Below are 27,635 nucleotides of genomic sequence, written 5' to 3' on the forward strand. Positions count from 1 at the left end.
AAGAAGCAAGTGCTTAGCTGTTGTAGCATCACAGCTCAGGACATAGTTGGGGTGGTTACTTGGGGTTATAGGGCTTACTTGAGGTCAAACTCAATCTCTGCAGACCCCAGTGGGGTTACTTAAGGTCATAGGGTTTAGCTGAGGTCAGACTCACTCTGAGGACCCCACTGGGGTTACCTGAGTTTACACTTCTCTACCAGGATCGTGTTAGGGGTCATCACTGTACAGCCCTGCTGATGCCAAGTATATTGAGCCAGCTCAGGCATCTCCATCTCCAAAGCAATGAGGTGTGTGGTTTGAAGATGTTCCACCGCCCCAGCCCAGTGCCACCCCTTCTCAATCACCAGTTTTCTGATGTCTTACCCCTAAGAATGTTTTGTTTTTTTGTTTTTTTTTTTTTTATATTGAAATGCTGTATGATTTACTACTTTCATTCTTTTAAACACAAGTATATAAGGGTTTCCCCTCGGCATGGAGCTTTCCTCAACCGCACAGCTGTAACATGTAGGGTTTGTGACAAATTGGTTGACTTACTCAGATTTTTTTCCCCCTCAGCTCTCAGAGCTCCATTGCTGAGCATGAGCAGCCCCCCTGAGGAAAGCCACTCATTTTGTTGGCCAAGTGTACCAGTGCCAAGAACTATAAAAGAATCTTGGTGTACTGATATGAAGAAAAAAGAGTCAGATTTAAAATAATTTTCTATGAGGGCTTTAAATTATGTGAACCCTTTTTTCTGCTGAAACTGATTTTTATCTCTTACCAAAAGGTTGTCCCATCTGAAACCCAAGGCCAGTGTATTTTAATGGCCAAAGACTGATGTGTACAGAGAAGAATGAAGGTCACAGCTCTCTGCATGACTGAGGTTCAAATGGTTCTCTCCAAGACTGTGATTGCAGATAGGCAGGACTTCCTCAGTGGATAATCTTGGATTTTTCCCCTGCCACCTTTCCATAGCCACATCCTGCCTCTTACACGGCTCAAAAACGTGCATCAAACAAACAGGAAACATCATTAGACGAAAATAGTGTACTATTTTTTTATTATGGGCAGAGCTTCTGTGAAGCAGATTTCAGTGCTTTCAGTTTCCCTTGTGGGATCCATGTCCATGATGTCCTCCCAGAGAGGAGCTGGAGGAACCCTCTGCAGCCATGAGTGGTTCACCTGCTCATAACTTTGGTAAACCTTAACCATTTGGGCTGAGATTTTCCATGGCCTCATAGCTGCTGGAGATAATATCTCATATCTGCCAGAAATAATTTTGTGCGAGCTTCAACAGCAACAAAAGGGGATCAAAAGCCTTCACCAGTGGCAAATGAGTAGTGCAGCTAAGTCACAAATTCTACACTGGCTTAGTTTTAGTGCTTTCTGATGTATAGCTGAGCATCAGGTCAAAACTCAGACTTTCCATTACTAGACACATAACTGTGCACAAACTATATCATGTTCCCATCATACCAGTAGCACATAAGAGATTTAGAAAAAACCTACTGCTAGAGTCATTTATCCATGTGGAGAAGCAGGATAAATGGGGATACCACAGAAAGAAGCTCTTTCTTTGTTAACCATCTGCTTAAATACTCCAAATATATTTTTAAGAACTTTCAGACACACCTGCAAAATCCGATGAATTTTCTTAAATCAGAGGCAGTGCTTCAGCCACTCATAAGTGCAGCAGGCGAAACCACATATTAACAAATAAACCCCGTGGTTCTTTGTGTTAGCCTCAATATTTACAGGCCAAAATAATTTAAAATGTTTAAAATAATCAAGTGTTTTTCCTTCCCTCTTTCCACCCCCCCCACCCCCCCGACTAATCCTGCCAGCACCAATTTTGCTGGACAACACTGAAGCAGATATCACCCAAGTTTTAACAGCTCTAAGGAGTCAGTAATGCAGACAGACAGCAGAAAGGCAGGAAATGAATCATGGAGCCTGAAGCACAGCTTCCCACAGGACACTTTCTGGAGCCTGCCAGTTGTTAATGCACTTCAATTTAATTTGTCTCTGCTAGTGGCAGGGGACAACTGGAAGCCAACAGTGGTGGCTCACATTGGGTACTTTACAACTAATAGTAATTTTCTTCCACAGCTCAAAATATTTCAGAAAAGAGCAGCCTGAAATACCACATGGTGTCCCTGGACCGCTGAACCCATCCTGGCCTTTTGTTCATTTTGTTATATGTATGGGGATTTTAAAATAGTACAGGGAGTTTGAACTAGGACAGGGTTTAAAGCCAAGTGCAGTGGTTGCCAGTGCAACTGAAAGAAAGCTGTTGCAGAGACTTGATAGTGATTTTATTACTATGAATTGCATTTGTAAGCACTGTTAGTACACATTGAAACAAGTACAACTTTACTGGTGTAAATGGATCTTAGATCAAGATATAACTTTTATTAAGCTACATGGCTAGAAAGCATCATTGGTAATTTGTTTTCTCACCTGTAGCACATACACACACTGCACATACCAGTTGCTATTCAAGGAGTTGTTAATAGTAACAACAATATTTAAGGCTTTTTCATGCTGAAAGTTTCTTTATAATGAATTTATGAGGAGAACAGCCAGTCAAAAGGATTGGCTGTGTCTTAGAACAAAATCGAGCATGGGGATACACTTTTTGCTCATGTTTGAAAAAATTCCAGCACAGGCTCCAATTCCTGTACTTTGGGTTTCTGAGACAATGTCAGAAATGTTTTGGTGAATCCATCCTTCTGCTAAGCTTGTCAAGGTACAAGTTCATGAGACACTTGGTAACAGACCTTCCTACAGCTACACAGCTGACAGCATCCGCACCACTGTGCTGCCCAGGCAGGGGACTGCCCAGGCAGGGGACTACCCGCTGCAGGAGCCTGCCCACGGATGCAGCAATCCAGGGAGGGAGATGAGAAGGAAAGACGAGCTGAGCTGGTCCATGCTCTCTGTTAGAGCCTCTATCCCAGGACCCAGAGGAGAAAAGATGTGAACTGAAGCATGGGAGAAGCTGTCGGGGAGGAGAAAGGTATGTTACCTGGGAAAAAACTCTGGGAAAACAGCTGGCAGAAAGAAGCTGGGTCTGGAGACTGAGTAAAAACTTCCAGTGGCTGCAGAAGACACTGGAGCCAAGTAAGGGGAGCTGGAGGTTGATGAAATTCACAGGAAAAAAATCATTTTATCATTAAACAGAGAGGATGGAAGCCTTTCTAACCCTCACCAACACAGCACCCTGTCTCCTCCACTGATATCAGCTGGGCTGGCTGCGATACCACAAAGCGGCAGTGTGTGACCACTGATCTCCAACTGTCAACTGTCCTGGCTCAGCTGAACTCAGAAGCAAAATAACCCCAGTGATTGCTCTTTGGTAGCAACCTTATGTCTTACTTATTTCAGACTTTTTGTGGGGTATTAATGATGGCACATGTTAACATGCAGAATGAGGAAAAGAGGTGTTACATGCTTATTTGACCTGAAAAGCAGTGCTGGTGGCAGATACAAAAGACCATGTGGACAGATACAGCTGCCCTTCAAAGTTTCAGTAATGCACAGAAGTAGATGTGGGGCAATTACTTTCTCTCCTGTATGAAAGACCTATTTCAGATTTATACTCCCCAAATAAAACACTACCTGCCTCCTTGCTCTCTTCTCACTAATTTCCACCTGTAATATCTCTTCAGCTTGCCAGTTTATCAGTTTGTCTGCACAAATAAGCACACACATGTTCAAATCAAAGATGTTGCACAGTAATGGATAAACAGAATGAAGATGCCATTTCTTAATTTTATTTTTCTTTGCATTGATTCTAGTGTTTTGCAATCCAAGAAACATTAGGGTTTAAGTAAGTCAAGCATTCTCTTACATATTGTATCAGAGCTGTTACTCTTACAGTAAAAACACAGCCAGTTACCCTTGCTTGTATCTGTTTTAGTCTGAAGATGCTTAATCTTAAGAGAGTGCACAAAGTGTGAAAATGTTTTATCTATTCCATAGAATAACTGTTTCGTTTAAAGCACATATAGCTTACTTGGTAGTGGAGCTAACAGTCATTCAGCCTGCCCAATCATCAATCACGTAGATTTCATACTGGAAATGAGACCATAAGCATTTGAAAAAAGGAGATGGCATCATGTATAAAACACCTATTGCTCTTTTCATGCCAATATCCCTTCAATGGACAGCACCAATAAAGACTATTACAGAAACCAAGCAGTTTCCAAAATGGGAGCTGAGGGGGATTTCACCTGATGACTGAAGAACATGCTGTACTTGAAGAGATGTACAGGGCCAGGTTTTTGTGCCTCTTCCCCCACATATAGGTAGCAAGCACAAAATGCACCATCCTTACAAAAATAGGGAACCCAGGCACTACATAGTTACAACATTTTTCAACAGTTGCACAGTCTGCAATTTCCAACCGCCAGTATTCCTCCCCCCTTGGCTAAGGCTGGTGAGAGACTGTCCAAGAAACACAGTGCATGTACCCAAATAGAAGCTATTCACATAGACAATCTTTTATACTCTACCCGGTGTTTCAAAGAAGCTGTAGTGCGATTGACAAGCTGTTGAATTTCATAACATGTTCACAAAATGAAATAAGCACAATCTATGAGGAGAGATGTAATCTCACCTCATTAAATTCCTTTTTGAAGCCACCCCATGACCACTCACTGCTCCAGTGTGTTTAACTCAATATCCATCCTTTCACACACTTGAAAGATGGGGAAAAAATAAAATATGAATATTTCCTTTTCCTCTATTAAAATTTATGAAATTAAAATAGCTTCAGGTATGCTGTGTGAGCTGCCAAGAATATCCTTTGAAAGACAAATTAAAGCTTCAGTGTTGGTGCAGGTAAACAACCATGTGAAAACTAGTGGAACTTTTTAAATTTCAGCTTCTCCTTCCTAGTCTTTGTTGCTGTCTTGCTATTAAATATTTTCCTAGCTTTCCTTATATAAAATAAGGAGTGGAGCAATATTAGTATTTCAATGAATATACCAACAGATTTTTCCCCACATTGGGAAATAAACATACACACCTGGGACTTAAGTGCAGCTCCTGGAGCCCCAGACTTTCCTGATTAGAAGGACTGTAAAGTCTTGTTCCAATTCCCAATTCCTACTGTGCTTGCTTGAAGTTCCACATAACATAGGATGCCCTTTCTGTAGAACTACAGGATCACAGAATGGTTTGGGTTGGAAATGAAAAATTCAAGGAAACTGAACTGTTCACTGATACTTTCCAAGCAGCTGCTGAAACTGAGAAAGGGTTCAAACGAAGCAGCTTCTTAGACTCTGTTCAACATTTAGCTACTTGGTATTAACAAAAAAAACCCACAAAGAAACAACCCAAACACAACAAAATAACTCTGAAAACAAAGTCTGAAAGTGCTAATAAATGCAGCTAAATCATGCCTGGCAAGGCTAGAAACTGTCCTCAAAATTCCAGCTCTCTCACAGGAATTCATCTCTAGTGACAAGTGCAGCCAGCGTCCTTAGTGGACTGGGTTCTTTCTAAAAGCACAGGCTGGTACACAAATGCTTACAAATCCTACCTCATGTTTCAGAGAAGAAAGGCTCCAAGTTCACAGCCTTTCAGTGTCATCTTGATGCAGCCAAGAGCTTAGTCTCTGAGCTACTGCAGGAATAACCTTTCTTCCTTGACATTTGCCAACGTACTCTACAATGACACTGTGGTAAATATGCCAAAAGCTGAAAACACCTCATGTACAGTTCTAAGCATTACTAATCTTGGGAAATGCATGGAACACAGCAACTGCTGGTATCTAGGAGGGGAAAAAGAAATAATCCAGTGAAGCTTGTAAAGCTATTGCTATTAAAAACATGCCCTCACTTCATGTCTTACAATCTTCCTTTTAATTGGAAACTCTTTATAGTTTGAGCTAAAATTTTTACTTATTCTGAACAGCATTAAGAAAATCTGTTTACATATGCACACATGTATTTGTATAGTGATGCATCTACCATGCACATGGAAAATAAATGTCTCCTTCTCTCTCCTCCCTCTCTCCCCCTCACCCCCCTTGATTTGTTCAATGTTTCTAGACCACTAATCATGTACAGTGCTTTCCAATGAGCACTTTGCAGTTTCTTGATATATGGTGCCCAAAATTCATACTAGCTACAGAATCCTTACTCAATCAGATGGGCAGGAGGACTACTTCATCTCTTCTGCAGAATAGACTTCTCTTTGGACTTAGTTGAAAGCAATGTTTGCCTTGATCCCAAACCAGTCTACCACATTCAGCCTGTGATCAGTACCAACCCCACCCAACACGGGTGGTTATTTCTCTGCCTTGCACTTGAACTGCTGCCGAGCTGCAGTATCCTGCAGGAAACCCTGATGCAAAGACTGTGGATCCTGAAGAAATATGAAGGAAACGGATTGCAGAGAGTGGCTTGGCTCACATGCTTCTACTACAGTGCTGCTGAGTGTTAGGCTAGATGAACTGGTCACCTGACCCGTTAAAGCGTTTTGTATATTTTTACCATTTTGCCTATTTTGCAAAGTCATTTAGAATTGTAACCTGGTCCTTTGGCACATTTCCAGGTTGGCGTCATCTGCGAATTTAATGTGGCTATTTCTTTCCATCATACTCATAGATAAAACTAAGAAAGAGTACTGCATAAATCACAGACCTTTGCAAAGCCTATCTTGCAATATCATTCTGTGTTGATGGCAAACCATTACAGTTACTCTTGGCTTCTTTTTTTAAGCATGACACATTTCCTTAGCACATTCATGGGAGTTTCATGTGCAACAGGGTCAAATGCTTTATGCCAAGGATATGAATGTGAACACTTTGTTTAATACTAAACATGCCAAGGAAAGTGATGAAAACCAATCAAAGAACAAACTTGCATACTTAGAGCACAAGCCAAACCACTGTCTTTCCTGCACTGCATAAACCTTTTAGAATATTAGAAAGGCACAACCTCCATGTACAGAAAAAAGAGGAAAAAAAGATTAGAACCAGGGAGATCTTACAGCTTAATTCAAATATACTGGTGCCAGTTTTAATACTTATACTAGCTCCAATAGGTCTGAGGTCTAATTTCTAACACTTAGGTCTGACATATACCTGAACTACTTTTAAACACCTTGTATTTGTATGAAAACCAGAGGAGGACTTCTCCTAACTGGTCACAAAGACCTCTCAGCGAAGTAAGTAAGTACAACTGTAGTAGGAGAGAGACAAGTATTAGGTCTATACTAAAATAAGCAGTAGTTATAAAGAAGGACTTCCTTCTCCTCAGTCCCAGACAAAAATGTTATATGCTGTCTAACAATTCCAATTATCAGGTCCATAACTCTTTGGAAAAGGGACATGAAAGCATACATCATAAACCCCCTAAAACATTCTATCAATCATGTGAAGATATTTAAGATCTTCCACTTCACAATATTTTTTTAAAAGTCTGTATGAAAGTCTTGGAAAACTGTGCCCACAGGGCATGTCACCCTCCCAAATACTGAACAACAGGAACTTTATTCCCACTTTTATCCACAAAACCCCTTCAGCCTGAAAATCTATCAAGCAGCTGCACTGAACAGGGACTGTACTCTTTGCCACTATTTCCTGGTGGTAACTGATCCCACTCATGTTATTTATTATTTTATCATGGCAGCATAGCACGGGTTTTCCCACTGTGTAACCACAGTTAACATAGTTTCCATTGTACTATAACAGAAATCTAAGAACATACTCTTTGAAAGCTGAAAGCTGAAAGATAACAATGAGCCATTAGTCCCTGCAACAGCCTTAGGTCTCACTTGCATGGCACAGTTGCAGTTACCAAATTATAAATCTTTATGTCTACAAAGGTGAGTGAACAATTGCTAAGGGATAAAACCAAAAGTCTTGCAGAACTCTTCTGTGATTTTATTGATCATTTGCATTATGAGCACTAAACCCCCAGAACTATGTGCTTTTCGAAATGGGAAGAATTAAATACTTTTGAAAGAATTAAGTCATGACCTCTTTCAATTTCAGAATAATAATTTAGGGGGTGGGAGTGAAGAAGAATCCCATTTCTTGGTCATACCAAACTAGTCATAAAAAGCCACCTGCACAAAATGAGAAGTCAGCCTTAGCCCAGTTCCTGCAGATGCATTAACAAACCCTTGGAATTATTCAGCATTTACTGTGTAGGCTGGGACAGTGCTGGTTAAAACCTTCTATATTGAAGTCAGGTGGGAGAGAAAGTCTAGGCATCATAGATTCACCAACTCCACCTAAAATTATTTTGTCTACAATGTGTGTTTTAATGTTTGTTGAAGGCCAAGTGTATTTTTGCTGTATTGTGAATTCTGCATGTGGCAGCCTAACTCATGGGGGCAGCTCTTATTAATTATTGCTACAGGATAAATTCAAATGACCAAACTCCTTTAGTAAAAAGCAAACTTTTAACTTTTCCTCTTAAAATTATCATCTAGTAGAGACTGAAAGCACCACTGATGCTGTTAACATCCTGATTCAAACAAATATACATCCAACATCATATTACTGCACTTAAAAGTACAAGCATCACCTGAAACCTTTAATTTTAGGGTAAAACTTAACATAGCAGCATTTGAGAATCTGAAGGGGGCCTAAAAAGATGCCAGAGAAGGGCTTTTCATCAAGGACTGTAGTGACAGGATAAGTGGGAATGGGTTCAAACTTAAAACAGGGGAAGTTCAGATTAGATACTGGGAGAAGTTCTTCCCTGTGAGGGCGGTGAGCCCCTGGCACAGGTTGCCCAGAGAAGCTGTGACTGCCCCATCCCTGGCAGTGTTCAAGGCCAGGTTAGATGGGGCTTGGAGCAACCTGGTCTAGTGGAAGGTGTCCCTGCCCATGGCAGGGGATTGGAACTGGGTGAGCTTTAAGGTCCCTTCCAACCCAAACCATTCTAAGATTCTATGATTAAGTAGCACTAGGGACTGGCTTCTTCTCCTCCACCCAATAGGAAAATATCATTGTGATATTATCTCTTCCCCTCTACATCCTATTGTTGGGATGCCAGTGTCTTGGAAAATGCAACTCAATGCAGTGAGAGGCTGAATACTGGAAAGCACCTCATGTACTTGGTGTTTCTCACTGAGTGCATGTGTCTACCACACACAAAATCTGAGTTACAAAGAGGCTGCACGAGGTGGTAAATCACTGCTGTGACATTCACTGGGGAGGGCACAAGTAAACAGGAGGGAAAAAAAAGAGTATGTTTGAGACACCATAGCTGAAGAAGTAGAAGATAGCTCTTTTGCTGCTTTTTGGGAAGTATCTTGCAAGCTGGGCTGAAATGAACCTTGCTATACACAAATAGCAGACTTTGTATACCACATGGATAGGATCTGGCAGTATTTTTGAAAGAGGAATCTTAACATATTGCCATGGAGCTATTTATAGTCACCTCCATCATGCAGTAGAAATCTGACCTACTCTTTGGGTTTGACACACACCTGACATCTGTTTTTTTGAATCAGAAATTATGATGAAAGAAACATCATAAAAACAACATGAAAAGCAAAAAATTGTGAAGAAAAAAAAAAGAAAAGAAAGAAATAAACCCCTACGGCTGTGATAGTGTCAGCAGTGAAGGTTAACTTCTAACTCCAGCAGTCTGATGAGCTTGTTGTTATATTTGTTGAACCAGCATGCAGAGCTGGCATTCCATATTGTCTGTAATACTATACTGCTGGGATATGATTAGCTACTTAAAGGCATGTAATTTGCAGCGTGTAACTAACTCCACTGGACAGAAGGAAGCAAATTCTAAATGTACCCATATATGATAAGAAACATATCTTAAAGAGCCAGCAAACAAACCCACATGATTTCTAACCACAGCCTTTTCTGCAAATGAATCCTGAGAAAAGTTGGGAGAAGCTGACCATCACAAGGAGCCAGGTCTTCTCTGAGGAAGAGCAGAATGACACTACTAAAACAAAGCCAAAGTTAACACAGGTCTTTATTTAGTGCAACTTCTATAAAGCTATTTCTTCAGATCTAGCATGGAAAACAGAATTTGCAAAAGCATTCCCCAAAGAATAACATGGATCTTTGGTGTATGTTTTACCTGGACGGTTCCACTGGAGAAGAGCAGTGGCAGAAGGAAGAATCGGCTTCCAAACCAAACACTGCATTTAGATGCTGAGAATAAGCACTGTGTAAATATGTACATACAAAGGCAAATCACAGCCATTTAGACCTCATAATGGGGAATAAAAGTAGTATTATATCTAAAATACTGAAACCTCAGTTACTGGTACCTTTGCTAATAATAAACATAACCACAGAGGTAGACTAATTTGCCTGAGCATTTATTAAAGCAACCTTTGATTTACATGGATCCCCTCAAAGGCTACAAAAATCTCACTATCTTCCACAGCATCTCCATTTTTCCAAACAAAAAAAATCTTACTACCCAAGAAATTTAGTCTATTTTCCCCAAATGAGTCCTGCATCTTCCCCCTGTTCATTCTGGGAACATGCCCAACCCTCTAAAATAGTGTAGTTTATTTTTGCCAAAGCTAAAGTAGACATGAACTTTCATATCATTGGGGAAAAAAGTTCCATTCTGAACTATGAGGAGTCTGTTACAGGATCCACTAAAATGAATGGAAATATTACTCATCATTAGTTTTAGCTTAAGTTTAAGTAAAAGGCTGAATCTTAAGAACTGTCTTTTGCTTAGAACAGGTGCTAGGAGTTAAGGAATATTTGACCTGCAGAAATTGGGAAAGATAATTGACCCCTTCAGCTGTCCCTCAAGTGCCAAGCAAAGCTCAGATGCAGGAGACACCCAGGGCCACGTGTTTTCCCATTTCTTATCTTTCAGGAAAAAAACCCAAACCAGCCAACCAACCAAACCTTCCTTTCTTTGTTAGAGTAAAACACACCCAAAAATGGAGTATAAACCCATTGTGAATTTGTCTTTTAGCTTTGAGGAAACTGATTCCTGGATCTGAGTTTCACCCCATCAGTCTGCCTCTAGTTTATTTTTTTCTAAAGTAATCTTGTTTCAAGGGATATCATCTTAACTCTGAATACAGATCCATAACTTTCTGCAGCAGCAGATCTCACAGGAACACTGTCAAGAGCAACAGTAGAAATCTTTCAAGTTTTCACACGTTTCATGCTCACAATCTGAAAGGCTGCCAAAGAAATGATTATTCGCTCAAAAGAGTGAGGGATTTGTACTGGGTAAATGTTACGCTGCCTGTTCCACTACGCGCTTCATGACCAAAAGACAGTCAACCACAGCAACAAGTATGGGACATAGAGCAAACACAACCTGAACTTCAGCACTAGGCACTGCTATACTATAGTTACTTTTTAACAGAAGGCCATGGCAAGGGATTGTTTTGACATTATTTCAGTTGTAAGACCCTTGCAATCCTAAATGATCTTTCTGAAAACTAAAAATCTAGATAATTAAGTCGGCACACACACGCTTCCATTGTCACATAGGCCACTGCTGGTCTGCAAGGCTTATCTTTGAGACCTGCTAAACCTTTCTGGAAAGAAAAGGCTTTTAGGAAAGTAAACACAACCTAACCAGTTGAACCCCTCTGAGGTTCAGAGGTTAGCAGAAGGAAAGGGTAACCACAGGTTCCTGCAGTGCATGTGCAGCCTGATGCTGAACACCAAGAGTGGTTGCAACCACTCCAACTGTGTAGACCTGGTCCTCACACAGGGACTGCCAGTGTCAGACCCCCAGACCCCTAGCATTTGAAACAAGCATGACACATTTAGGTTTAATTCCTACCTGGTAAAAATAAAGTTTCTCGCATTTCTGCCCTGGCTTCTTCAGAGAAGCATCGTTTTTTCAACCACTCAGCTTCATATTCACTTGCATGTTCATCAGGCCACGTAATAGACATCTTCCATCATAAAATAAAAGATTATTTTAGAACAAAAGACACTTGGAAATTTCAGAACACCACCACCAAAAACTCAAACCCCTCCCCCAAACCTAACAAACCTTTAGAAACTGCAAAAGTTGTCATATTTAGATCAATAATATCAGAGTTAAGCTTTCCCTGGAGCAGAATGACAAACAAATACTGAAAACCTAACCTGAACATCATCCAAATTCTGACACCTTTTAGAAATGCTCATTTTCACATGAACCCTTGACCTAATTTGCTGTTTTGTGTGGGCTGCTTTCACTGTGGGGGCTGCATTTAGTAGAAAGAGGAGAATCACAGAAGCTGGCACATGTCACTGGGGACAGCGCTTCAACAGGAGAGAGCAAAAATATCTTCCAAAACACTGACTGCTTGTTAAATAGAAAAAGGACAAGATGAACAGGCAGGAAAGAAATGCCAGGAGAGAAATCCCATACGTTTGTAGTCTTCCCTCTTTCAAACAAATGTTTAAAAGGTGTTGGATTTTTAATTCTGGAAAAAAAAAAAAAATAAGGGAAAGCAACCACGTGCCTTTGCCTGCCATGGACTGAAAGAGCTCTGTGCGGCACAAACTGTGCGGCTGAATTCTCAAGGCTGTTGAGTAGGTATCAATTCCCATTTCACATAATTCCCTTTGTACACATGATGGTGAAAAAACAGTATCAGTTTAGGATTAAAGCTGTGTTTCATCAGTTCCTGAGTATAAGTAGAAGCAGACTATCCCTTTACAATAATAATACATTTGTATATTCAAATAATGAATTCACACAGCATTAATTTTGGCAACAAACAAACAACCTGGGAGATCAGAATTCCTCAGTACAGACCCTAACCCAGTGCCTGAGCCCCTCCACGCTCATCCTGCAGCAATGCTGCTCCAGCTGCTACAGGGTTGACTGATGCATCTTTAACATGTTTAAAACATCTTTAAGTGTAAAATGAAGGAAATGAGTTTGCATGCCAAAGGATCCATATACTGCTTTTAATAAAGCATATAAAATCTAAATGATACGTTAGTTTTTTATAAGGCAGGAAAGATTAAAATTCATAGGGAGAGCAGTTCCTGTCCTGTTCTGCCCAATAGCCTCCTTTTTTTCACAAACAAATGTTAATGTAGGTAGGTAGATACAGATACAGACACTAGGCCAACTGTGAATATTGGGTCCAACTTTGGTTTGAGTGATTGCTCTATGATAAAATCTTTTGCACATTGGAAATTAGCTAATAGACTGATATTTTTGTTATGGGTTAAGATCATCACTTTGCCATGTGTTTTTCTGATTTTTAAGCCATTTACTTACAGAATAAAGTGGGGGGAAAGGTGTAAGTGTAATAAAATGTGTGTGGAACGTCTACATTTTCTTTTCAACATCTGGTGATGAAGAAACATAGAGCAGACCTTTAAAAAGCACAGTCTGAAACCTAGAGCTGGTGTTTCTGCAGCCTGTGCACAGTATCTATAAAGAGAAGTTTCATATAAAGGTGGAAAGACCTGAGTTCCCCAAATTGCAATTATTCCTAAAAGCTTTGTGAATACACAGTAGGGTTTGCAGTTAAGTAGACTGTGATCACAGTATAACCTGGGATTGGCTGCTATTTAACAAGTACTGCTGGACAAGTCTCATGGGAGGGTGAGTGGGGTTTGTCCAAATACCTTTTTCCTATCTGCCAGAGTGACTTCCTTCACCACGACGTTCACGTCCAGGTCCTCGAAGAGCAGCTTGCGTGCCCTGGCTGAGTGCAGGAAGCAGTGGGGACACTGGCAGTTGTCCCTCAGCCACACACAGGGGTAGCGGCTCTCGCTCCCATCCTCCCACTCCACACGGACCAAGTGACCCGCATCCAAAGCTTCCACCTTCCGTATCCCTGGATTCATGCTGAGCAGCCCGGCAGTGTGGGGCCCCTGAGCAGCACGATGCCAAGTGGTCCCAGTGAGCAGGGTCCTGCTCTTGTGCGCCGGTGGCAGGCAGCAAGTCCTGCCCCTGGGGACTTTGGTCCTCAGCAGGACATTAGCCACCGCCCTCCACATTCTGGGTTCTTGAATGAAACTGTCAGAGGAAGAATGCCTTGGAGGAGTTCCTAAAGCACCATGAGGAGCCGTTTGTTAGTGAAGGAGACAGTATAGCCAAAAAGAGCATTTTAGGATGATTTTCCTCTCCCTTTCTGCTACCTAGACCTTTAGGAACATTCATTATCTGTTGCTTACACTTTCTGAGGCACAGGGGGTGTACTCAGGCCCATCTATCCAAAAATCCCTTAGTTTATCAGGGCTTCAATTTGATTCATCATCTTGGCCATCTTTTGTTTCTGAAGGCAGTTCATCATGTGTTACACAAATAGTGTCTTTCAGAAAGACACCTCCAGTTGATTTCTACAAACCAAAAGTAGGAGCTATTACCAGCCATGATCAAAAGCTAAAGCCTTAATGTACACATACCTTAATTCCTGCTGTGGGTACTACAGAAAGGAGAACACAGAACCAACCTCCTTGCAAGAAAAAGCTTTGTAATCATGACTTTAGCTAGAGCAAGAGAGTTCTGCAAGAGCTCCTTTCTCCTTGCACAGCTTTCTATAGATACAGTCTTTTATTTAAAGCTAGCTGCATACTGTATTGCAGATAGACGATGCATCCAAATCTTAAATTAAAAAAGAACTTCTAATTTTTTTCTTATTCAGAAAAATACTTGGCCTCCCCCTGAATTAGTTAAGTCATTACGTGTATCTTTTTCTGTTGTTCTTAGGCTCACAGGGCAAAATATTGATCCCTTCCTAGGACCAAGGTCTCCCCACTTGTCTTTGCACAGGGAAAACATCAGTGGCTTCAGTATTTTGACTCAGTAAGACCTACTGGAGTTATCAGTATCTATTTTTTAACTTTACTACAAGTTAGAACAATGTTACACAGGACCCTGGGGTCTGCTTTTATTTTTATTCAATTTCATTGAGTATAGCAAAGCTTTCTTTTGTTTGTGTATGGTAGTGCTATTGGAACCCAGTAATTATCACCTTTCCCTTGCAATGCAGCCCAAGACACAGCTACAGCTTTGTGTTACAGACTTAAACACCTTCTATCCAAAAGTGAGTTCATATCCAGACTGTCCTTCCTTTTATATATATATATAAATACATAGACACAAATATGCATATATGTATGCATAGCTCCACCTTAATTCTAAAGCATTTTTCAAGTACTGCAATATTGCTCCTATCTGTAAAAATATTTACACTGCAAGACCAGCTGCAGCATACTCCTGATATTTCTTGGATAAAGGTTTATTATGTATGACTGTAAAGATGTAGTATGTTTTAGGGTTTTTAAAATGAGATAATAGGATACTTTAATCTCTCTAAAACGAAAGACAACAGCTAAAACACAATGAGGTTTTCCAATAAACTGAAACTTTAGAATATCTGGTTTAAAGAAAAAAGAAGAGGATGACAATTTTTACATACCCTAAACTTCTGCTACATCTGTTCTGGTTTCAGGATAGTTCTCTGTTCAAGGCAGTGGGTTACCTGATGAGTAATGCGTCAGATCCACAAATACACTTAAGCAACTAAAATATAGTTTAGATGAAATTAGAACAGTTAAAACGCAAAAAACATTGCCTAATTGCTTAGGCAACTCAGAGGCTGTTGACTGTTGTCCTTCTGCATACAAGGTTATCTGAATCCCATAAATGGTAATACTACCCATATCCAAGATTATGCAGAGAGAACTGAGTATCCTTGCGTATACTCCTTACTCAGTTCACTGATGGGTGCTCCTCTGCTTATTAGAGGGGACAGGGGAAATTCTGAGAACTGGATATACATAATATACACCCAGCTAAGTCGTTCATTACCAAATTTGTCCATAATGTATTTCATACATTCATAACATTCATCTGTACCTAATAGCTCAGGTACGGGTTTTGTACACAATTTTCTCATCTTAAGTGGCTTGTCGAATAATTTCAATATTATTCGCATGCTTAGTGCTTAACCTAAGCAAAGGCTCTTCTTTAGCTTCAGCACGGAGTTTATAACTACCTGGATGTTGTATTTGAGCTTACTATAAATATTTTTATACAAAATGGCAAAAGAAAAAGGGACAGGAAATAATATTTAAGCATTTACTTTCTGAATGTCCTCAGGGAAAGTCTGTCACTAAGTTTAAAGTCTTATGTGAAGGTTGCCAGATTCAAAGGGCTTCTAAGTTTCTCCTATTTTACCATTCAATTAAGAAATCTGAATTTGCTTCTAAGAGCTTCCTCATAGCACTAGTGGTAATAGAAAACCACATTTCTTTTTATGGCAAGAAACTGAGGTGAGTTTACTATCTTCCTCTCACAGATGTTGTTTAATATTTGTTCACCTGGTAATGGGTAACTCAGTCATGCAGAAATGCATGTCAAGCAGAATCACTTCTAAATCCATGGCAGTAAGTTTTGTAAATGCTTTGGAACAAAAGGTCAAAAAAACCCACAGATGCAATCAATATTGCTAGATGTGATTTCTAGATAAAATAAAAGAAAACCAAAACTTCTGGAAGCTACTGAGGTGAGATACATGTAATTTTTGTTACAATGGAGAAAGCTGTAAGCTGAATGGGAATTTTCACCCTTGCTTGGATATGAGAGAAGCTTGTGCAGCAGGGCTCAACTTCAGACATATACCAGTGACCTACACCTGGACATCATACGCACAATCCCCAACATCCCTAACTAATAGGCACCTGTGGATCACAATTTAGCTGACCTCAGAAACTGTTTTAGGATGAGACAAAATGAACTGTTTCTTCTGTCCACTGACCCCAGAATGAGCCTCAGTGACTAGCTCCAACATGGATGTTATGCCATTGGTTTCCATATTCAGTAAGAAAGCTTCTCATGGCATTAATTTTATGATTAGGTAATGTTTTTGTTTACAGACAACCACTAAACACTGTACTGCTGCAAGAACTGTGGATGGAACAAGAAGAAAGTCTACACTGCTGTCAGTGGTACACCTGTTTCACAAGACAGCAGGATTTGGTGTAATCAGTCAAACTTATTGTTAATCACAAAGTACTCTTTTGAAACACTTCTAGTCTTATTACCCAGAATCTCAAAGAGCCACTGCCGCCTGCAGAGAGGGGAGGATCTCCTTCACAGGCTGCAGCAGAAGCTTTCAATAAATTTAGGATAGGAAAAGATTCCTCTGAACACTAAAATATTGATAAAAATCACTACACGTGGCTTTTTTAATATGCAAGTCTACTTGGTCTACTGTTACTCTGCCCCAAGACATAGTCAGCTCTTTCAGTTCTGTCTAGTGATTGAAGTCAATGAACTTGTACCTACATAGCACTGCTGTTAATTGGGAAAGAATCAGCTCCAGTATTATTCAGTTTGCTGGTTATGCAAGAGGAAGCATCAAAATTATTATAGCAAAAATATTTCCCTCTTAAGCATTTACTATGTAAATACAATGCAGTGTTTGCATTAAACTTCTGTTTCTGTCCTCTCTGTAAAGCAATGGTTCGGGTTAACCACCCACCAAGAGAAATCTTGTGACAAAAAAAAAAATGGCTGTTTATTTTTTCCTTTAGTCATATCATAGTGTCATTATTAAAATGAAAACCCAGATGAAAATGATTATCCACTATAAAAATAGCTGCTACAGCATGCCCTCTAGATTGTTTTATTCTTAGATACACAAATCAGATAGATCTGCAAGCCTGTTTTTTGTCCCTTACATACAGCATCACAGCAGAAACTTCTCTCTTCAGTAGGATTTTTCTCAGTCTGCATCAGTGGGGTGGTAGAGTATTCTGAGACCTCCCCAGGGACCACCAGCCTCCAGCTCTCCAAACCAACACCGAGGAAAAGAGTAATCAACAGTTCCTGCTGGAACAACAAAGGCAGCCCAGTGGTGGCATTCCTTCTTCCTGGAGCAATGAATGACAATACATAGAGCTGGGATGAAATATTTCTCAAGCATCACTAGCAATCCTGTAGCTGCCACACAAACAAGAAAACCCTGTCTGATGGCTCTGCCCATTGCCAGCATGCTGTAGGGAAAGGAAACATGTCCATGAACCGGATGGGTTTGTCTTGAAATAGTGTGTTATTGATGATTTCTAATTAACTAATCTTTCTCTATGTTGAATATGCATAGGACATAAAGGTGAGCCTACAAATGTCAGTGAAGAATTCAAAGTGATCCAGTAAATCCTACAATTGCACACTTAATAGCTAACTACTACCTTCCGACACAACATCAAAGAAAACATTGCTCCCCCTGTACTAGAAAGTGTAGCTATAAAGGGTGGAACTGGGCAAAATGATCATTTCTGTTCCTGATCATGTGCACAACTGTAACTACTGGGTTATACTGCTGTTTTCCCAAAACCTTTAGATTAAGACACGATACTAAATGCTAGAGAAATGCAGTTTTATGTCTCAACCCCCCTGCCATCCAAGACAGCTGAGCTGCTGGTAAAGAATGAAGTTGTTTAGAGGTATGCCTTGTTATTTCTGTTTGATTTTTACATAACAGTAGGATGCACATCTCAAATCAGTGGATGCTAAATTACCACCATGAAGTTTTCAGCCCTTCAGGAGGTTTCAGCCCTTTTCCCCTCTGTGCTGCTATTTTACCCTTGAATTTCAGTCTGTACTAAACTACAAGCAGACTCACTGGTTTGCTGGAAGCTAGCACGTTCATAATCATGGTCAAATTGGCAAGCAACTAATACTGCAAAGCAAATTCTCTTCATTCTTGTCTCTAAACTAGTAATCTGCATGAACCTGGAAGACACCATCCATAAGTCTGCTCTCAGTTATCGGACCTTGGATTTGCATAGTTTAAAACAAATACTACCAATAGCTCCTGTGAGTCCCACTGGCCCTTGTGAATACCATCCCAGGCTCAGGATCATGGATTTTCTGTCCACATTGTCATTATTCACTCAGAATCAGCAGCACGGCGAGGGCAAGCCCAGATGCTGACTAGCAGTTCGGATTTAAGACAATCCCTACTACCTGAAGGCTGCTGCTTTCACTCCTCCCAAGCCCTCCAGTTCCAAGGTAACTGGTTACAAGTTCTCCATTCTCTTTCTCAAAAATCTGTCTCCTCCAGTTTTCTCAAACCTCACGCCACCAGACATCATCCAGACTCCCTTGTTTGCAGACACCAGAACTATGTTTACTGGCTTTCCCAGCACAGCTACTTCAAATTTAGTTGTGGTTAACGGTACTTTCAGACAGCTGAGCTGCTCTGGATAACACATGTTCTCCGCACACACGGTTAAGAAGCTGCAGAGAAGTGAAGGGTGTAATTTTGTGTCATAACCAAGTTTTAGCCTTAGAAGTAACTTGCTTGTCAGTGTAACCAGCTCCAAGTAACAGAATTACATGCTGCCCTGGCACCATGGAGGTATAAAAACCTGGATAACTGCAGGAAGAACCCGTACTAGCCTCTGTTTGAACTGAGATTTCGTGTCTTTTGTATTTTTGTAAGTATTGCCTGAGTCAAAAAAATCAATGCAAACTTTAGAAGAATAGTCTAAATAGAGCACACGTAGTGCCTTGGATTGCGAGGCTGAACGGTACCCCCTTGTGTAGAGGCGTAGCAAAGCGCCCCGGCAGGAAAACATTGCCGGGTGTTATCTCGGATTACAACAGAAACACAGCAGCCAGTATGCACCAGAAAGCGAAAATCCAGCACGTTTACAGCGCTTCGAGACAGCCCAGGAAACACTGCCAGGGAATTCCTGGCTAGGAGCAGGGCTGCGGCCCCTCTCCCGCTCTCCCTCTGCGAAATGAGCCTGATGGGAGCGCGCAATGAGGACGCTCGTCCATGCAGGCGGTGTTATGCGGTCCAAGCGCCCTGCGACGCGCTTCCCCCGGGACAGCGGGAGGGACTCGATACCTGCGGCCACGCCTGGCGCCGGGAGCGACTTTACGGCCCGGGACGCTGCCGGCGTCCGCCCTGGTCCCACTCCCCAGCCCTGTTCCCCCTTACCTCGCCCTGGCCCGGCCCGGCCCGGCCCGGCCCCGGCTCGGCACCGCCGCAGCGCCCTCCCGGGCAGCGGCGCCGCAGTGTTTTTTCCCAGGGAAGGCGGTTCGGGATCTCCTTCGGGATAAGGGGGGGGGGTGGGTGGGTGGGGGGGGTGTCTTTCCCTTGGAAACACATCGGGGAGAACAGGGCTCGGTTACTTCCTTGTTACCACCTCACGGACCTTGCGCTTATCGGAAAGATGGATTTAAACGGCGTTTGGATTTGATTTGGAGATGAATGGCTTTTCCCAGCTGTCATTCCCCATGGCTACTTCTCCCCCGTGTGAAACACTTTCCAGCCACTCCAGCCTCCCCGTTTCTGGTGAGGAGAGGGATCAGGCTAAGAAAAACCTTTTTCGGACCACAGAGCCAAAGCAAGGACATAGGAAGAAATATCCCCCAGAGTGTCCTGGCTGCTGTCTCTGGGTGTGATGAGCCCCATGCACTCACAACAGAAGGGAAAAAAACATAAATAAGAAAAAAACCCAAGCCAAATCAGGGTCTTTATATGCCAGATATAGCTTACATTAAACATCACTGAATACTAAAGACAGCCTTTACAGGCAAGATTTAGTGGGAATATGGCCAAATGGAGTCTATGTTGTGGCCCAGAACATCCCTGTTTCAGATGGAGCAGCCGTCTGAGTTAATGGTGCAGATCTGGATCAACACTACTTTGGCCAGGAGGACAGGGCAGTTCTCAATAACGGAGAGGCCACATCTTGAACCCTGTGTTCAATTCTGGGCCCCTCACTGCAGGACATTGAGGTGCTGGAGCGGGTCCAGAGATGGGCAATGGAGCTGGTGAAGGGCCTGGAGCGCAAGTCTGGTAAGGAACAGCTGAGGGAACTGAGGGGGTTTAGTCCGGAGAAGAGAAGGCTCAGGGGGGACCTTATAACTCTCTACAGCTACCAAAAAGGAGGATGGAGTGAGGTGGGGGTTGGTCTCTTCTTCTGAATAACAAGGGATAGGAAAAGAGGAAATAATCTCAAGCTGCACCAAGGGAAATTTACGTTGGATATTATGAACACTTGCTTCACCAAAGCATTAGGATAGGCTGTGCAGGGAAGTGGTGGAGTCACCATCCGTGACACATGTAGATGAGACACTTAGGGATGTGGTTTAGTGGTGGACCTGGCAGTGTTAGGCTAAGAATTAGATTCGATGACTGTAAAAGGTCTTCTCTAACCTAATCTCTGTGATTCAATGAGATGAATTTACTGTCAGAGAAATCTTATGAGCAACCAGCTTCAGGCAGAGAAGCTTCCCGGGAATAAATTGAAAACCAGCATTAACATACCCCTATTATTTAGTACCCATTACCTGCTGGCTGGCAAATATGTTAATGCTGCATATTTCTCACGGTTGAAGGGAAGGAGGTTCTAACAGACACGTGGTTTGTGTGGTTGAAGGCAATGGTGGAATGTAGCACTTTCCAGTTTTTGGCCAGAGCAGGCCATGTTGGTGTTCAAGTTTTCAGCTTTTACTGGACTGGACTCCCCATCTTCTTCAGTACACATAAGTTGGTGGCATGACATGAAAAAGAAGATCTGAATTAAAAAGAACTAGGGAAACCTTTGTCTTTCTTCTGACCGCAAGCTTTTTCCCAGCTATGCAAGAGGCGTCTGCTCCACTGGACACTTTGTGACCATTCTGCTGTCTGCAAGAGCATCCAGAGGAATCCTGGTGCCTCAGTATAACCAATAAAGGGGAAACCTTCAGCATAAATGTTGCCTAAGCAGCACTTTTCACAGGCACTAAAGCCTTCAGAAAGATAAAAAGTTGGCTAGTCGAATGGAAACAAATACATGCAGAAATACATGCAAAAGTGAAAACATTCAATGACAGTTCAGAGACTGTCTAAGCATTTTGGCAGTGAAAAAGGTCTAAGACTGAGTCTGTGACTTATAGGAAATGAAATATTTTTGTTGGTAGTTATCATTCAGCATCTTCAATAAAAAGCAATCTCCAAGTGCCAAAGCACTGCTGTAATGCATGGAGCTGGATGCTCTACTTTCATTTAAGGAAACAGTGGTAGGAATTAGTTGGTTTCAAATAAGATCCCAAATTAATTTTCTACCTTTCACATTCTTGCCTTGTTTTTTTCCCATACGCTTTACAGAACAGACACATTCTTAATTGTCATGGCTGTCTTTCTGTTTATTTTATTTATTTTGCTGTCTTCCTGTTAATTTAATAGAATCATAGAATAGTTAGGGTTAGAAAGGACCTTAAGACCATCAAGTTCCAATCCCCCTGCCATGGGCAGGGACACCTCCCACTAGACCATGCCACCCAAGGCTCTGTCCAACCTAGCCTTGAACACCACCAGGGGTGGAGCATTCACAGACTCCCTGGGCAACCCATTCCAGTGCCTCACCACCCTCACAGTAAAGAACTTCTTCCTTATATCCAATCTGAACTTCCCCTAAATTTTAATCCATTACCCCTTGTCCTGTCACTACAGTCCCTAATGAAGAGTCCCTCCCCAGCATCCTTATAAGCCTGCTTCAGATACTGGAAGGCTGCTATGAGGTCTCCACGCAGCCTTCTCTTCTCCAGGCTGAACAGCCCCAACTTTTGCAGCCTATCTTCATACAGGAGGTGCTCCAGTCCCCTGATCATCCTCATGGCCCTCCTCTGGACTTGTTCCAACAGTTCCATACTCTTTTCATGTTGAGGACACCAGAACTGCACACAATACTCCAGGTGAGGTCTCACAAGAGCAGAGTAGAGGGGCAGGATCACCTCCTTCTACCTGCTGGTCACGCTCCTTTTGATGCAGCCCAGGATACGGTTGTCTTTCTGGGCTGCAAGCGCACACTGAAGCCGGCTCATGTTCATTTTCTCATCGACCAGCACCCCCAAGTCCTTCTCTGCAGGGCCGCTCTGAATCTCTTCTCTGCCCAAGCTGTAGCTGTGCCTGGGATTGCTCTGACCCAGGTGTAGGACCTTGCACTTGTCATGGTTGAACTTCATAAGGTTGTCATCAGCCCACCTCACAAGCATGTCAAGGTCCCTCTGGATGGCATCCCTTCCCTCCAGCGTATCAACAGAACCACACAGCTTGGTGTCATCGGCAAACTTGCTGAGTGCGCACTCAATCCCACTGTCTATGTCAGCGACAAAGATGTTAAACAAGACCAGTCCCAACACCAATCCCTGAGGGACACCACTCATTACTGGTCTCCAGCCGGACATTGAGCCATTGACCACAACTCTTTGCATGCGGCCATCCAGCCAGTTCTTTATCCACTGAGTGGTCCACCTATCAAATTGATGTCTCTCCAATTTAGAGACAAGGATGTCGTGTGGGACAGTGTTGAACGCTTTGTATAAGTCCAGGTAGATGATGTCAACTGCTCTGCCCCTATCCATAAGTTCCGTAGCACCATCATAGAAGGCCAGTAAGGCCTAAAGAAATAATTTGTTTGGTTTCTTTAAATAACTAATATATATCACCCCCTTCATATAAATACATTGTTCAAAATGAGGGACTTGAAAATTCTAAATTATATTCAAGGTTTGATAGATTGGATGTCTGGTAGACAAATTAATTTCATATATATTGTTTATGAAATATATACTGTTTACAAATTGCTCTATTTACTTATTCCAGAGTTTTAGTTACTCTCTGTTAAAGAAAAAGAAAGAAGGAACTTTTAAGGAGTACAAACCTTAGTCCTTGTGTCAATCACTAATCTGCAAGTAGTAGCTCATAGGAAACGGCTGTGCTGAATGTAGATTGTTGCTTGAGAAGCTGCGGGTTTTAGTTTCCTGACTCTTATGCTGTTGGTTTTGCAACCTATTACATAAAAGCTAGGTTTCTCAAGTATTTTTGCTTCTTTCTTTTAGAACCAGTGAACATTAATATGTGCACATAATTATGCTATTAATTGCATATTGGCTGAAAGAAAGTATTTATATTACATACATTTATAATTCACTTATTTTCACTAATTAAAGGGAGAATCAAGAGAATCAATTTGTTTCAAGTGCAGAGAAACAAATCACATTATGTCTAAATAATATATTTAGGGGTTATTGATGAGTGAAATTTGTTATTAACATGAATTAAGTATATAAGCATGCTTACAATTCCCTATCAAACTAAAAAAACCAGTTTTGTTTAAACCTTGGGAAAGGAAGCTGTACATATATAGGAAAAGGGGTATAATGACCTTAAACTAGAAGAGGGTAGATTTAGATGAGGCATTAGGAAGAAGTTCTTCCCTGTGAGAATGATGAGGCACTGGCACACGTTGCCCAGAGAAGCTGTGGCTGCCTCATCCCTGGCAGTGTTCAAGGCCAGGTTGGATGGGGCATGGAACAACCTGGTCTAGTGGAAGGTGTCCCTGCCTGTGGCAGTGGATTGAAATGATCTTTAAGGTCCTTTCCAAACCAAACCATTCCATGACTCTATATACCAACAATGGAGATTTTTTCCAAGCCAAAAGGGGAACATTTTGAAGTATTATAACAAGAATAAGGAAGGTGTGAAAACTGAAATGGTCACAAATCTCATTTGGTAACAGCAGCACTCAGAGGTGTTTGCAAGACCGAGTCTCTATTTTTATAAGGAGTATTACATAACACACAAGTGGAAAAGTATCCTCTCCAAGTGGACATAAAAACAAGCTGCCTTCAAGATGACGTAACTCAGCTAAACATGAACCATTAGTGTTGTGCTTGTATTTGCAGCACAACAATTGCAGAAAGAATTTTAAGAGAGGTATGCCAGGAGTGCTATATAATGAAAATCTGGACCTTATTGATTTTACAGTATATTTACATGCCTTTTTGCTGCCACAACATCATTTTGCTGGGTCCTGTAGCGCAAGATTAATTTGTTGATATCCTTTGGGCTTTACTCTGACGCTATCATTCATACGGGGAAGTATGAAGCTGTGGGGGTTATGCAGTAGGTTTCCATGTGAATACTGGTCTACACAGTAATAAAAGTCAACGTTGGCAGCAATTAGTAGGTAAAAGGCATTGTAAAATTTAAAGTCGCAGGCTAAAATGCAAAGAGCGTAAGAAGCAGAACATCCTTAGGAAGCAGAACATCCTTAGGAAGCACACTCTAATGTTCGTCCAATAGATTTGTTACCCTGACATTACAATAAAAGGCTATGAAGCAGAGAATATTCTCAGTGCAGTCAGACATACCAACAACAATGATGTTTTCCTGGCCCTTTGAGTGTCAGCTCTGCATGCCTGCTGAGGAGGCATAAGCAGCTACTTGGAGCAGGCTCAAGATGCCTCTGTGGCAGGACAGACTGAAATGTAGCTCAGAAATGTAGAAGAATTAATATTAAATTCAGTAAGACTATGTAAGTAAATAAACACCATGCAGGTTGCATATGGTTGTGGAACCAGAAACAATGGAAAAGGATTAGGATAGGTGTTATAAATCAGTATACATGTAGCACAAGGGGATGGCTGACTTTCTGAAAACCCTAATTGCTACAGAAATAGAAATGTTCCAAATTAGTGTCTAAGGTAAAGGGGCACAGGGTGAACTTCAGTTCATTCTTGATGTACATGGTCAGATTTATTCCTCTGCACTAGTATTAGGAAAAATACCTGAGCGTGCTTTACCTCTTGTTCATTCACTGTTTTTTTCTAGGGTTACTCTTCTGAAATTAGAGAATATGCAAGATACTAGTGAAAATGAGAAACCTAACAGCATCCTGACTCGTGCTGACCCATTGATGAACTAGCTTGTGTTTTATTGTGTTTCTGTTAGAATCCAGAGTTAATAAGTATATTACTTTGTAAGAAAGCATCAAAACTTAGAAATCATTTGCAAGACATTTGACATAGGCACTCATACTCTGAATTTTCATACAAATCTCAGTTAAATCACATGGAATTAGACACAAAATAATATCCACAAAAAAGAACAAAGCCTGCTATTAAGAAAAGTTGACTGCTCTTGGTTAACCAAAGAGCTGTCAACACAGAAAGTGTATGGGAAATAATTCTTTAACATTACTCAGGTAATGGCATAAGAAGATCTTACATAAATTTAAGTGAAAGAGCAGAGAACCTAAAGCCTACTGAATTGTCTTGGACCTAGCACTAAGCTGAAAATCTCGGTCACATTATTTTTGAGAAGAGGTAATAAATAGAATAGAAAACATCTTACAGTTTCGACAGCCTGTCTATAGTAAAGTCTTTTATTTGCACTAAACCTAATTTATGTTGGTAACTCTTGTTGCAGTTGAAATGTTTGCAGTGTGGAGAAAGTATGGAAAATACAGAGCAAGTGCATTGCTTTTTTGGTCATCCTGCACTTTCCAATACCTAGCACTGGATAATGAATCTCTCCCTAAGCCAGCCTTCTCCAAGGGCTTTCTTTGCCCCTTGTGAAGAAAGTTCAGACACAAACACTTACTACTACATAGGCAGTTTCTAAGTACTTCAGACAGTTACACGTACAGCCTGAGGAAGGTTGTCACCTGAGAAAATATGATACACCTGGCATTGTGTTTTCTTATGAAAGAATGTTAATGGCATATTGGAGACCATCAGAAATACCTCCCCAAGGTAAGGCAGGTTTCAAGGACGAACAACTACAAGCCATGAGTGACTCTGTCCAAGCCACATCATTAAGAAGGTAATGATTATGGAGACCATATGTTTTTCTTGTTACAGAATTAGTCATTAAATTCTGCCTTTTCCAGTTGTAAACTGATCCTGTAGGCAGGATGACAACTTTATGAAGAAAATAAGCACAGCTATAGTCTTTTTATATGTATATATTCTAATAAAAGCTTTATAAAAAAAGCTTTTTATTGGGGTATTTTTAGGGTATTTTTGACAGTTTCACATACTTCAGGAATGAAATACGTACCCATAAGTTGTTTAATTTTTGCTAATGGCTTGCCAAAAAATTTGAAGTAACAGAAAATAAATTCCCCAGTGGGCTGTAAGTAAAAATACATTTTAAAAGACAGAAAAAAGCCAGCTATTGAATGTACAGGTTTACCTCAGGAATAATGGCCATCAAATACATTTGACTCAACAACACTTCAGTGTTAGCTGAAAAATTCTTTACCAATTACAAAAGCGATACATGAGCAAGAAGCTGGTAAAGTAACATGAAGCCCATCTAAATAAACAGCTGCAGCAGCAACAGACGCACTCCATAAAATTTCCCCACAAAATTCACATTTTCTCTATTTCTTGGTGTGGTTCTGATTAGGTCAACCTGAGATACTTTGGAAGCTGCAATTTAGAATGTCGCAATTTACCACCACCATCATGAATTCCTAGCCATTGACTTTTCACAAGGCCAGCACTGCCTTTCCTTTCCCAAGCTTTTATTTGCTCTGCATTCATACGTGAAGCCTCTTTCTTTCCATGAGTGTATCTGTAGATGTGAGAACATCCATAGTAGACCCCTGCCTTCAAAAGTGAGCTACCTGGAGAGGAGTGGAGATGTGTCTCTTAATGCCTTGCTTTGACCCTTGATGAATTAAATTGCAGGCTGAGTCACAAAGAAAACTTAAGTATTAAGTAAGCTTTCTCTGACTCTTCCAGCTGCATTAGTTATTCTTTTCTTTTTTTTTTTTTTTTTTTTCCAGAAAACACTGTCATCTCCTCTTCAGTGTCATCAACTCTTTAATAAATTCGGACATGTGTTTTGAAAATCTCCAGACCACCACAAAAAAAGAAAAAAAGACCATGTCAGCTGAATCTTAGTTTTAACTTTGATGA

General features: G+C 41.1%; 1 protein-coding gene across 2 annotated transcripts in view; it reads right to left on the reverse strand.

The window, feature by feature from the left end:
- BBOX1 (gamma-butyrobetaine hydroxylase 1) overlaps positions 1-15,439 on the reverse strand; it is a 28,342-nt gene extending 12,903 nt beyond the window's left edge. Inside the window, exons 1-3 of one of the 2 annotated variants that reach the window (XM_065683373.1) lie at positions 15,340-15,439; positions 13,541-13,965; positions 11,745-11,859 (exon numbers count right to left, since the gene is read on the reverse strand). In XM_065683373.1, the coding sequence (XP_065539445.1) occupies positions 11,745-11,859; positions 13,541-13,915 (490 nt within the window). In that variant the 5' untranslated portion in view covers positions 13,916-13,965; positions 15,340-15,439. The remainder of the gene's footprint in view (positions 1-11,744; positions 11,860-13,540; positions 13,966-15,339) is intronic. The other variant, XM_065683374.1, reaches the window with a different exon arrangement.
- Positions 15,440-27,635: the final 12,196 nt, after the last annotated feature.

The sequence above is a fragment of the Lathamus discolor genome, chromosome 6, assembly GCF_037157495.1.
Source record: "Lathamus discolor isolate bLatDis1 chromosome 6, bLatDis1.hap1, whole genome shotgun sequence".
NCBI lineage: Eukaryota > Metazoa > Chordata > Aves > Psittaciformes > Psittacidae > Lathamus > Lathamus discolor.